The sequence below is a fragment of the Malaclemys terrapin genome, chromosome 3, assembly GCF_027887155.1.
Source record: "Malaclemys terrapin pileata isolate rMalTer1 chromosome 3, rMalTer1.hap1, whole genome shotgun sequence".
Taxonomy (NCBI): domain Eukaryota; kingdom Metazoa; phylum Chordata; order Testudines; family Emydidae; genus Malaclemys; species Malaclemys terrapin.
In genome coordinates this window covers 205,358,965-205,372,667 of record NC_071507.1, presented here as the reverse complement: position 1 = coordinate 205,372,667, position 13,703 = coordinate 205,358,965, and the positions used below count along the sequence as shown (strand labels likewise).

General features: G+C 41.6%; 1 protein-coding gene across 9 annotated transcripts in view; it reads right to left on the bottom strand.

Annotated features, from left to right (window-relative positions):
• Window positions 1-1,000: 1,000 nt before the first annotated feature.
• LOC128833995 (interferon-induced very large GTPase 1-like) overlaps window positions 1,001-13,703 on the bottom strand; it is a 36,447-nt gene continuing 23,744 nt past the window's right edge. For all 9 annotated transcript variants that reach the window (XM_054022381.1, XM_054022380.1, XM_054022377.1 and 6 more), the window contains one exon: window positions 1,001-10,532. In XM_054022381.1, coding sequence (XP_053878356.1) covers window positions 3,148-10,530 — 7,383 coding nt within the window. In that variant the 5' untranslated portion in view covers window positions 10,531-10,532 and the 3' untranslated portion in view covers window positions 1,001-3,147. The remainder of the gene's footprint in view (window positions 10,533-13,703) is intronic.

The following is a 13,703-nucleotide window of genomic DNA, read 5'->3' as shown; positions in this document are numbered from 1 at the left end:
TCCCAAGGGGGTCTCAGTGACCCAACCCGTCACACCACCTTAGTCGTCTCTTTTCCAAGCTGAAAAGTCCCAGTCTTTTTAATCTCTCCTCATAAGGAAATTGTTCCATACCCCTAATCATTTTTGTTGCCATTTTTTGTACCTTTTCCAATTCCAATGTCATTTTTGAGATGGGGTGACCACATATGGACACCATATTGAAGATGTGGACATCCCATTCCTAATGATTCTCAATATTCTGTTTGCTTTTGTGACTGCCGCTGCACATTGAGTGGATGTTTTCAGAGAACTATCCACAGTAACTCCAAGATCTCTTTCTTGAGTGGTAACAGCTAATTTAGAACCCATCATTTTTATATTTATACTAGGGATTGTTTTCCAATGGGCATTATTTTGCAGTTATCAACATTGAATTTCATCTGCCATTTTGATGCCCACTCACCCAATTTTGTGAGCTCCCTTTGTAACTCTTCGCAGTCTGCTCTGGACTTAACTATCTTGAGCAATGAATCATTTGCAAATTTTGCCACCTCACTGTTTACCCCCTTTTCCAGTTCCTTTGTGAATATGTTGAACTGTATTGGTCCCAGTACAGACCCCTGGGGGACACCACTATTTACCTCTCTTCAGTGTGAAAACTGACCATTTATTCCTACCCTTTGTTTCCTTATCTTTTAAGTGGAGTGCCTGACAATGCTTTCAGGATCATCTAATGATCCTTAATTTAATTATAAGCCTTTGATTATCTTAATCACCTTGCCTCTGTTTGCAAACAAACTCCCTGCCCAAAGGGTGGAAGCTGGGAGCAGTACAGAAGTCATCACATATCACACTCAAGCTGTGTTGCAGTTAAGAGCGCTGTCTGGGTCTAGGGTGTGCACTGTGAGCAGATCTCTGGTATGAAACCCAGGGTGGGGAGGACCCCCTCCCTACCTCCCCAAATGGCACCCCTGGAGCACACAGTGGATTCACCTGTTTAAAGAAAAGCAGGCAACATCTCTTAAAATATTTTGAACATGCATTTATTTGCTGATCTTTTATAGGCATGCATCCTTGCATTCATGAGGTAATGGTAGGCAGCACTGTGTTTGCAGAAAGAAATGTTTATTCCTTATAAATAACATAATGTATTGCAGTAAAATCTTAATACAGAATTAACAGTTAGAAAAAAGAAAAGCTATTTGAGATAGTTTTTAGAGCATTACAGTCTGCACTACAATGAGTGGCCTCTGAATGAGGGGTGACATGTGGGCTCTTGCATTTCCTCCTCTTCTCCTTTGAGGCTGATTAGGGCTTGTTTTCTTTGATTATTGGCCAGGCTGAGTTGGTCCAGCTCCAAGGTTAAAGTTGCTTCTCAATTTGCTTTTCAGGTATAGCACAGTAGGGCATGAACTCTCTGAAATCACTGTGCAAAAGTCTGTCTCCTGGGGTACTGTTTTCTCTCTCTCTCTCTCTGACACAACCATTTTAATTTGGATGAGACAATTAGGTCTAAATTTTCAGACCTGGTCTCAATGTGCATGTGACATTACCGAGGGTACAATCTGGACTGTTGAACAACTGTGGCCCCTTAGTTCTCCAACCTGGGGTGCTTTTTACACTGCTTCACTGTGAGAACAACTTCTCCTGTCTGTTCACACTTTAGCCCATAAGATCAGTTTGCTACCCTGATATATTACATAATGTTATTTTCTTCCTTGGGTTGATTCATACTATTTTGTTATCATATCTTACTATTGCTGAATCATACTTTCAGGGGTTGTTTATAAATTCCAATATATGTTACTCATAATAGTTATCCATGGTTATTCATAATTCATAGCTGGCTGTAACGCAAGGAACCTGCAGGCCTGTATCCTGTATGATTAGCTAGAGCAAATCAGTATGGGTATTTGTAACTTTTGGCATAGATAAATGGTCTATCAGTTGCCTCTCTTGACTTTGGGGAACTGAACAAAGAACTGAATCAGTTCATCATATGTCTGGAACAGACCAGTAACCGTAGAACATGGAAGTCACAACTGAGGCCACAGGTAACGGTTTCAGGAGAGAGATAATCAATATTAATACATATGAATATGTTAACCTATAGGGTAAGGGTACGTCTATACCCAGCCGCTAGTTCGGCGGCTGGCAATCGAACTTCTGGGTTCGACTTATCGCGTCTTGTCTGGACGCGATAAGTCGAACCCGGAAGTGCTCGCCGTCGACTGCGGTACTCCAGCTCGGCGAGAGGAGTACCGCGGAGTCGACGGGGGAGCCTGCCTGCCGCGTGTGGACCGAGGTAAGTTCGAACTAAGGTACTTCGAACTTCAGCTACGTTATTCACGTAGCTGAAGTTGCGTACCTTAGTTCGATTTGGGGGTTTAGTGTAGACCAAGCCTAAGTGTACCTGAAGATTTATTAGGGTGAGGAAATAAGATCTGGGCATGGTAGGTTGGGCCTGGATTAAGCAGTACCAGGACCCTATAAAAGGGGTCAACAGCCATGCAAGAGGGTCGTTCATTCACCCTGTTTTTCCTATTTTTATCAAGCTATTAGCTCAGCTTTGCAATACAGCTTAGCTACTCAACACTCGAATGAAATCCCTACCAACTGGGGAAGCCTGGACCATCAAATTCGTCAGGCATGCCAGGGCAAGGCTGGTCCTCCGTCTCCTACTACCAGGCCTTCAGGGAAGGGTGTGAGTATGTTAGGCCAAGTAGTTCTCTATAATAGAGATGTTACCAACAGGAGTCACAGAGTTGTATTGTTGCGTTGTAACTCTGTGTTTCATAGCATTTGTTGTTCTTTCATTCATTTTAATAAAGATCTTATCAATCTGGTATTGTCCTCAGTTTAAGTGTCCTTGCCACGTAACCCAAGAGTCCTCTCCCAATGTTGAACTCTGTTTTCTTGCAATTCTTGCTACCAAAGAAGACCCACTGCATTCGAATTAATTTTCAGGAATGGCTTCTCCAGTGGAACAAAGCATGATGGAACTGGTGAATTCTATTATGAAGAAGGAAGTTTCTTTTGGAAAGTTTCACAGCAACTTTTCCCTTGAGCCCTACAAAAAATACTAATTCTTTTTTTTAAGTAAAATATGAGAAACCCTCCAACACACTTCACTTTATTTTTGATAGAAAAAGTTCCTTCCTAAAGTAGTTATAAGTAGTTATTAAATATTAATTGCAATTTTTTTTCAATATTTTCCAAACATAAATTTCTCCCATCCAACTGATTCGTAACATCAAAGATGGTCCGCATTAATAACATCTCAACAAGAACTTCGTCCTTGTTTAAGTTATTCCAATCAGTTGGGATTGCCCCCTTGCCTTCAAATTTTCCATCATGGATTTTTTCTAAGTCAGATCTGAAATGACTGACAAACCATTTCCAATAAGACAGTTGTGAGATAACTGGTTTGATGTCCCAATTTGCATAGTCACGTCCTACTTCTCGATAATTTCTGCACGAAATTATTTTTCCATCAAGCACTATTTTGCAGTCACTTGCTACAAGGCTGGTACAAATATCAATGACTAGATGATTTGTTTCTTCCCACTGGATGCCAGCCAGAGCCTGAGGACGATGACAAGGAGTGCTGTGATCTCCATCATGACCAGGAATTGTGTTTGTGCAGACGGCCTTGCAAAAAGGACATTGCTTCCAACACCCACTGAACTGCTCAAACAGGATTTGATGGGGTTTTGTGACAAACGGATCCAGATCAATCTCGGAGAATGTTTGTTTCAGCTGTTCTAAGGCAGGGATCAGTGACTCACTCACCACTTCTATAAGAAATTGTATGTCTTTTGTCTCTTGATGTTCAATGCTTGTCAGATTGCTTCTGGGAAGGTACATATCCCCTCCAAGCCTGGTACAAAATTCATCCAACCATGAGGCTACATTGCCCTGTTTATCTTTAACAACTTTAGTTGATTCATGAATTGATGAAAGAACAAGAGTCTGGAAAGAATCAAGATTTAAATTTAAGAAATTTTTCAATTTTGGATTTTTTTTGTCTAAACAATACCTATCAACTTCTCGTCTGATAAAATCTTCCATATAATAACTTGGGTTATAAATATACTGTTGATATTTTTCAAAATCTTCCTGCTTTAAAAGACAACCCAGCATGAACAGTTCCAGTGTGCTTCTATTGCCATTGAAGGCTGGATGCTTCGACCTCATCTCATTTGCTATGTCAATGGCAGTCTTGTCATAGACTGCATGGCAGATAGCAGATTTAAGATTGCTGCATAAAATATCAGCAAAAGTTGTGATGGATGTTGCCCCTTGGCAGGCGATTTTAAAAGAGGTAAAGAATTCCTCTCTCTTACTTTCAAGATACTGGACTGGATCATCTGATTTCTGGAATGCTTTGAATGTCTCGCTAAACTTTCTTGTTGCCATTTGGCATAAATATAGAGAGACATCCACTTTGTATGAGCGTGTTAATGTAAAATTGTCATCCTCTGAATCCGATTCCAACTTTCTGCTTATTAACTCCACTATTTCATGAAAGTAACTGGAAGTGTAATTCATTATCTTGCTCGCTTTGTTCTCAATGTATTCATAGATATGATGCTCTAGGTGTGTTGTCATTGTCTTTAAATTCTCAACATCACATTCTTTAGTAGTCTTCTGCTTTAGTCCATACCATTTCCTCTTCATTGAGATGTGCTCAGAAGGGTTCAGAGGAAAATGAGTCCATTCAGAGGATGTTGTAATCCTGTTTCTTATATTGTGTTCTGATTTAAAATGATTGTAAAGGAAAATCTCCATATCAGCTTTAAAATTGGGCTCCTCAACACGAGGGGCAGCGGAGGACACCTCAATCACCCATTCCTTCCACATCCTGATAAAGCGATCTCTAAGCTCACTTTCACTCAATTCCTTATCTCTGAAATGTCGGGCCAACTCTTTGCTTTTTCTAAGCAACTCATCTTTATAAGTTGATTTCCTTTGTTCAAAACTACTTTGACAATTCTTTAGACTGATAAGTTCTTGACACTTTTGACAAATTTTGTCAATCAGTTCTAGTCTGAAAAGGTTCATTTTTGTTTTAATATTATTTTCCCATTGAATCAGTATGTTACAGTCCTTGTCTTCCCTAAAATACCTTTCTAGATCCTTTTCAGTGGCATCATATTTTTCTTGAACTCTTTTTTCAAGATCTACTCTATCTATTTTGGAGATTTTTCCATTCTGAATTTGGACGTTCAGCTTGTTCTGCAGATTAAGCATGAAACTTCTCAGTTCCCAGGTCCATTTGTTATAGTTGTTTTCCAGTCTGCTGTATACAACAATCTCCTGTGTATTTTTAAAGCTGAATACAAAATTCTCATTTAACAAAGCCTCCCACAGGTCCTGAGTGCGTGTTTTTAATTCTGACAGTCTTAGAAAACTTTGTTTAGATTTTTCTTTGGCAGCCATGAGAATTTCCCTCTTTAGTTCTTGCACTCTTTGGCTGTAACTGGGGTTTGGAGGTGCCATTGGTGGGTCTCCTTCCCAGAGGTGAGGAAAGTAATGAATGTGGGTGTTCACATCAAATTGGATAACATCACTAAAGCAGGTAACATCACAGAACTCTTGCTGGGCTGCAATAACTGCCATTTCATCTAATTTTTCCTGAAGGCGTCTTCGTCCTTCCATATTCTTTTCATTTGCAGTTATGTCTCCAACATTTTGATGCACAAACAAACAGCTTGGGGAGAGATTTACTTTCTTCATCCTCAGAAATGCCTGGACAGCGATCTGCAGGATATCTTGCATTTCAGAAGGATTCTCTCCAAAAATATTGATCAAAGTTGTGTTGCCAAGACCAATGACAAAAGTGGCTAGCTCGTTATCATGGCTGAGTGCTGATCTATTTTCTAGCTCTATGGCCCGAAGCCCTTCAGTGTCAATAACCACCATAAAGTCAAAGTTCAGCTCTTCTCTGAGCTCATCATCCACCTTAACTAGTTGCATAAATGCTCCCCTGGTGCATCTCCCGGCACTGACACTAAACTGAAGTCCAAACATGGCATTTAGCAGTGTTGACTTCCCAGTGCTCTGGATGCCAAGTACAGAAAGAACAAACACCTTTTGGTCTCCTAATTTCTCAATTAACTTGTCAAAGATGGCTCCGACCCATTTCAATGGCACATAGGAAGTGTCACCATCCAGCAGCTCAATAGGATACCCTTGAACCATCAAATCAGCTACAATTTTTGGTAGTTCAAGAAAACATTTATCCGGTTCAGGTAGTGCATCCAAAGCTTCATAAATCTGACCCACCTCTCTCAAAAGATGCTTGAGACCAAAAGTAGATTCATTTATTTCATGTGATAATTTTTCCAATTGTTTTTGCAAGTCATTATTTCCTCCTCTTTGGTTTTGTGACCACAAATCATGGTATTTTCGGTGAAGCTCTGGAAGATGATCAGCAGACAGATCAGCTATAAATACTTTCAGCCACTGTAAAAAGTACAATTTGGTTTTGTGGGAAGGTAAAGTCAGAGCTGAAAGCACTAACTGCATTAGCTTATTCAGGGGGAACGCTCTCTGTAACTGAGCCTGTCGTATTGAATGCTTTTCTGATTTTATTTGGCTTAGGTGTTGTTCAATGCCCATGTTCTCATCGTCCTGCAAATGGGTTCGTTCTTTATCCTTTTTACACCACTTGTGCCAAAACTCTCCTTGGAGAGGTAATAATTTGTCCTTAGTATCCAAAATATTTTCCTGTTTCAGAAAAACCATTACTTCTTCTGCCAGTTTTTTGCCTTCTGTGCACTCTCCCTTGTCTTTGTCAACACGGAATCCATGCTCTTGAGCAATGTTTGCACATTTACCTAGACTACAAGGAATATTTGAAGTTTCTACAGCACATTTAATTGCAGTGGTCAGTTCCTCCATTAATTTTGACTCACTCTGGTTCTTAACAGCTATTTTTACTCGCTTTCCAGATTTGTTAACTGATATTCTCTCTTTGTCAATACAGAGAAAGATGAAGGGTTTGGGGGATTTTAAGAGGTCTTGTAAAACCTTCGTGCCCTTTTCATTCCGATCAGTGTCCGACAAGAGAACCACAGTGACAGAAGCGATTTCCTGTAAAAATTTGATTTGTTGTTCATGTTCTCTTGCATCTCCATGAAGATTAGTGAATGCAATGCAATTGTCAAAACTGTCATCATCATTATCTCTACCTGGACAATACCAGGCAATTTCTACAACCCCTTCCATCAAGATGCAGTTTTTAATGCTGCCTCTACAGTGACGATGGAAAAAAATACTATGCTTTTGCTTACTCAACAGTGTATTTAAGAGCTGAGATTTAGAAAAAGAAGATGCACCAAATCTTATGAAGGACACCACTGGTAGATCTGCGTGATAAATCAATTGATCTTTACATTTCCTAATCCCAGCCTTGTTTTGAAATTCCTCATGACTCTGCCACTTCTTGTTAACTTGGCAAAAGGACCAAAGAGGGAATTCTATTTGTGAAGTGCAGGGATCTGGCACCAGAAGTGGAAGTGCAAATTGACATAAAGAAAGCTTTGTTGAAATATATTGCCTCATGAAATCATCTGCACAGTGAAAAATTGCCATTTGGATGTCCATAGGATGCACCTGACCCTCATTACTTTCAGCAAATTCATTAGATTCCTTCTCATCACCATTAAAAATGTCATCTAAATTATCTAAGGGTTCATCCACATCATCTCTGGTGTTCATTATATTGGCTATGCCTTGTTTTGTTTTCCTGTCAACCTTGCAAATCAAATATCGTACCCTATAGTCCAGCATCAACAGCTTATCCAAAAAATAAAATGACAGCTCACTTTCATTGCTGGGGTAGCTGTCAAGTAAAGATGTTTTGTGAATTATCTGAAAATCTGCCATCCCCATTTTATTTGGATAGTAATTTTCAAGTTTAAGTCGCTGAATTAATTTTAGAAACCCTGAGTTTTGGGGAAATTCATATGTCTTAGTGTCACTAGATTGCACTTCTTTGGATGTTGATACTGGTGAATTTACCGGCTTGATTTCTTGAAAAACGTTTTCTAGTTCTTTCTTTATATATTCCTTCTGCTGATCATCATTTATGGCTTCAAAATTTCCATTTACAAGGAAATTCAAGTCTCTTTCCAGTGCTTTCCAATCAGTGAGAGCTCTGTGCTTTGTAAGGACAAAAGTAACTTCCTGTGACAGCGAGTTTTGCATATGATCTTTAATAAAAGTCAAACATTTCTTCTTCTCTTCAGGGGCCATAACTTTATTTTTAGCTGCTACTGTCAAACCTGTCAACAGCAGGAAAGCCTGAGCTCTGGAAATATCCTGATCCCTAAGGGTCAAATATCCCTCATGTGCCCTTTGAATTTCCTTTAACATGAAGTTAATTTCTGTACACCCAAGGAGATTCTGAAAAGTATGACTTTCCACACGGTACCCTGCGCTGGCTGCAACGGAGAGTAATAACAGTTCTGTGTCTGTCTGAGCTCTGTCTCTCAGAGCCTGCAGTAATGAATGGAAGGATAAACTGAGAATCAGAGTAGCTTTTCTTTTTGCTTCTTGCTGTGCTGCTGGAGAATTCATAGAGGCAGCGGTAGCTTCCTTGATTTCACTTTCCATTTGTTGTAAAACTTTAATGAAATCTGTAAGATCCGAGGTGCAGATCTGTTCTGCTTGTTCTTCTGCTGACTGGAAAATCCATTGCATAATGAAAGAAGATTTGGGGAAATGCTTAACTGAATAGATATAAGGATCCAGAAGGCAGCGCAGCAAAGATTTGATGTACTTCTCATTTGGGGCAGATAAATCTTTGCACAGAGAAACAGTTTTTTCCAGGAAATCTTGAAGCACCTTATCTGATAGGCAAAGGTTAATCCATACATTAGAGCTTCTTGTTTTTTCATTCAGCTTTTGTTTGAAGTTCATCAGTGTCACCAGGTGTTCTTCATCCCCAGAGACTTCCCAGGACTTCATGTCCTCTAAGAATGATCTGGCCTCATCCACTGTACTGGCTAACTCCTCCCCAAGCAATGTTCTGACACTTAGGTTTGTTAGGGCTTCATATGCACGTATGAGGCTGCTGCTCATTTGATAAACATCTTTAAAATCTTGTCTGTGATTGGACAGGATTATGTCCCACACTGGAATCAGCTGAGCACCTCTGTCAATAACAGACCAGGTTTTGTTACTGGCCAGTAGCCCAGATTTCCATGCTGTGAGTGAATCCACTCCAGGTGGGCCGCCTGTCTTGGTCACAAACAACTGAATCTCTGTTTGGGTTTGTTTTCTATCTGTGCCCTGAAATGAGGCTTCAGAACCTGATTTTGATGCAGTAACACCAGCTGAAATGCTCCAACCAAACCCACCATAGCTGCCCCCAACATAGGAGCTGAGTGCATCAGATGTTTGTTTCTTCACCTCGTCCAGCTGCTCTGCCCGGAATCCCTCAGAAGACACTTTCCACCAGAATATCCCACCCAAGTGAAGGGGGCCCTGGTTTACATGAGACCCGAATCTCTTGAAGAATCGCCCGCCCCTGCTCTTCAGGAAGTTGAGCTTGTCCGGCTCTGGGGTGTGACTCAAAAGCTGCTCGCTCTCTTTTAACTCTTGCAGCGCCGCTCTGGAAAGTCGAAGCTGATCCTTGGGGAAGTAGCATGAGGCCAGTGGGATGTAGCTGTACTGGGTGGTGCAAATGTAGGCGTGTTCAGAGCAGGATCTGTGGGTTTTTTTGGATTCTTCAGATTTGCCATAATCTGTGCTGGTTTCAGCACTAAATTCACCCTTGGCTGCGATGCTAATCCCCAACTTTTCCATGGTCCTGGTGAATGAGGACTCTGCTTCGGCCGATGAAAACTCCTTCTTCTCAAACAGCGGCCCTTGCTGTGGACCAAAGAGCTCGAACCCCTCTGGGATGTCTATGAGCTGCTCTCGCTTCTCCACCATCTCTGCAAGCTTGTTGGTTTTGTAAATGCCTTGCAGGGCCAGCCCTCCCGATGCCCATCTCAAAACTTCCTTGTCAGGGAGATTCTCACTCTGGGACACCGACTCCTCCAGGAGGTCTAATTGTTTGTGCACATTCTCTATCACTTCCTTCAAAGGCTTCTCATGTGGTGCCCAATACTCTGGGGCGATGTCCATAGCTCCCTGCAGCTCCTCCTCTTTCTTTCTTACAACTTCCTCATGGCGGCTCCTGCCTTTCTCCTGCATTTCTTCTAGCTCCTTCACTGCTGACTTAGCCTGCTCCTGCCTCTTCTTTAGCATCTCCAAGTGCTGCTCCTGCAGCTGCTTCATTGTTGCCTTGCTGTCTGTCTTAAGTAGCTCTTGGAGCGCCTGCTTTTCCCATGTGTGCTGCACATCGCATTCTAGCTTTAGGTAGTCTTCATATCGCAGGTGTTTCAAGGCTTGGGTAGAGGTAACTCCAAGTTGTTTGTGTAGTTTAGGCAGCCAGTGCTCTGCACTCAGACCCACTGCTTCCAGTCTCTTGGCTAGTTCATCCTTTGCAGGGTCTTCCTGAGCTGAATTTTGGGGTTTTTCCTTTCCCGTAGACATGGCTGTGAAATGGAATAGAAAAATAATATTACACTCAGATGAAGATGTCCCTCCCTCCCTACCTCCACCAGCTTCACTCCTGGCCTTATATAATATACAATGGGCTACACCAGTGGTAATCACAGTTATGTGATTCGGGAGCCACATTTGCAATCACCATTAACCAAAAGAACCACATGACCACTATATGCCCTGTGCACCACCTCACCAAACACACACACACAATAATATTAAATATGTAACTATAAATATAACTAAATGCATTAAAATCTTCAAATAAATTTTCAATAAAATGAAAACTAAATTTAGCTAACTTATTTATTGCATGAAGGGTTCAGAATGCAGGAGGGGGCTCTAGGCTGGGGCAGAGGGTTGGGGTGTGGGAGGGAGTGAGGGCTCCAACTGGGGGTGCGGACTCTGGGCTAGGTTTTGGGATGAGGGGTTTGGAGTGCGGGGGGGCTCAGGGCTGGGGCAGGAAGTTGGGGTGCAGGGTCTGGGCAAGAGTTAGCGTGCGGGACAGGCTTAGGGCTGGAGCAGGGGCTTGGGATACAGGATGCTAAACAACCAGTGGGGCCCTGGATGATCGAGATACAAAAGGAGCGCTTAAAGACGATAAAGTCATTGCGAAGAAACTAAATGAATTCTCTGCTTCAGTCTTCACAGCTGAGGATGTTAGGGAGATTCCCAAACCTGAGCCGGCTTTTGTAGGTGACAAATCTGAGGAACTGTCACAGATTGAAGTGTCACTAGAGGAGGTTTTGGAATTAATTGATAAACTTAACATTAACAAGTAACCGGGACCAGATGGCATTCACCCAAGAGTTATGAAAGAACTCAAATGTGAAGTTGCGGAACTATTAACTATGGTTTGTAAACTGTCCTTTAAATTGGCTTCTGTACCCAATGACTGAAGATAGTTAATGTAATGTCAATATTTTAAAAGGGCTCTAGAGTTGATCCCGGCAATTACAGACCGGTAAGTCTAACGTCAGTACCGGGCAAATTAGTCAAAACAATAGTAAAAAATAAAATTGTCAGACACCTAGAAGAACATAAATTGTTGGGCAAAAGTCAACATGGTTTCTGTAAAGGGAAGTCGTGTCTTACTAATCTATTAGAGTTCTTTGAAGGGATCAACAAACATGTGGACAAGGGGAATCCAGTGGACATAGTGTACTTAGATTTCCAGAAAGCCTTTGACAAGGTCCCTCACCAAAGGCTCTTACGTAAATTAAGTTGTCATAGGATAAAAGGGAAGGTCCCTTCATGGTTAAAGACAGGGAACAAAGGGTAGGAATTAACGGTAAATTCTCAGAATGGAGAGGGGTAACTAGTGGTGTTCCCCAAGGGTCAGTCCTAGGACCAATCCTATTCAACTTATTCATAAACAATCTGGAGAAAGGGGGAAAAAGTAAGGTGGCAAAGTTTGCAGATGATACTAAACTGTTCAAGATAGTTAGGACCAAGGCAGACTGTGAAGAACTTCAAAAAGATCTCATAAAACTAAGTGATTGGGCAACAAAATGGCAAATGAAATTTAATGTGGATAAATGTAAAGTAATGCACATTGGAAAAAATAACACCCACTATACATACAATATGATGGGGCTAATTTAGCTACAAGTCAGGAAAAAGATCTTGGAGTCATCGTGGATAGTTCTCTGAAGACGTCCACACAGCGTGCAGAGGCGGTCAAAAAAGCAAACAGGATGTTAGGAATCATTAAAAAGGGGATAGAGAATAAGACGGAGAATATCTTATTGCTCTTATATAAATCGATGGTACGCCCACATCTTGAATACTGTGTACAGATATGGTCTCCTCATCTCAAAAAAGATATACTGGCATTAGAAAAGGTTCAGAAAAGGCCAACTAAAATGATTAGGGGTTTGGAACGGGTCCCATATGAGGAGAGATTAGAGAGGCTAGGACTCTTCAGCTTGGAAAAGAGGAGACTAAGGGGGATATGATAGAGGTATATAAAATCATGAGTGATCTGGAGAGAGTAGATAAGGAAAAGTTATTTACTTATTCCCATAATACAAGAACTAGGGGCCACCAAATTAAATGAATGGACAGCAGGTTTAAAACAAATAAAAGGAAGTTCTTCTTCACGCAGCGCACAGTCAACTTGTGGAACTCCTTACCTGAGGAGGTTGTGAAGCTAGGACTATAACAGGGTTTAAAAGAGAACTGGATAAATTCATGGAAGTTAAGTCCATTAATGGCTATTAGCCAGGATGGGTAAAGAATGGTGTCCCTAGCCTCTGTTTGTCAGAGGGTGGAGACGGATGGCAGGAGAGAGATCACTTGATCATTACCTGTTAGGTTCACTCCCTCTGGGGCACCTGGCATTGGCCACTGTCGGTAGACAGGATACTGGGCTAGATGGACCTTTGGTCTGACCCAGTACGGTCTTTCTTATGTTCTTATGTTATATTATGTGCTTACCTCAGGCAACTCTCGTTTGGTGGCGCAGCAGGGCTGAGACAGGCTCCTTGCCTGCCCTGGCCCCGCGCCACTCCTGGAAGTGGCCAGTGTATGTGGCTCCAGGCGCTGCCCTTGCCTGCAGGCACCGCCCCCACAGCTCCCATTGGTCGCAATTCCCAGCCGACGGGCTCTGCGGGGGCAGTGCCAGCAGGCGAGGGCAGAGCACAGACGGAGCATCGGAGCTTCCTCTGATTGCCGTGCAGCTCCAGCCCAGTGGGGGGGAACTAGGGTGACCAGATGTCCTGATTTTATAGGGACAGTCCCAATTTTTGGGTCTTTTTCTTATATAGGCTCTGTGACGTTGTGCAGTCTATATGGTTTTATAAAAACTTGATAATAAGTCAATATAATGTAACTGAGATAGTTTTAGAGAAAATACGGTAATAAGTGAATGTAACGTAACTGGGATATGCTTCATGTAAAAGGTCTCTTGTAAGGTATCATTACAAAGCTTATAATCTACTGAGTATGATCATCTGATTTGTATAAATGTACCACTCTTGTATCTAAAACTAGAAATATAAAATGTAACTCTGAGGGCCTATTGTAATTGTGTAAAGTGTGGACCATTATGGATGGTTTGGAATCTTGATGACTCCCATTGTCTGCAGATGGCTGTATTTACCTGTGAGTCTTCCTGTATATGTGTATGCTGGCAAGTGAGTAATGAAGTCTTGCAGTGA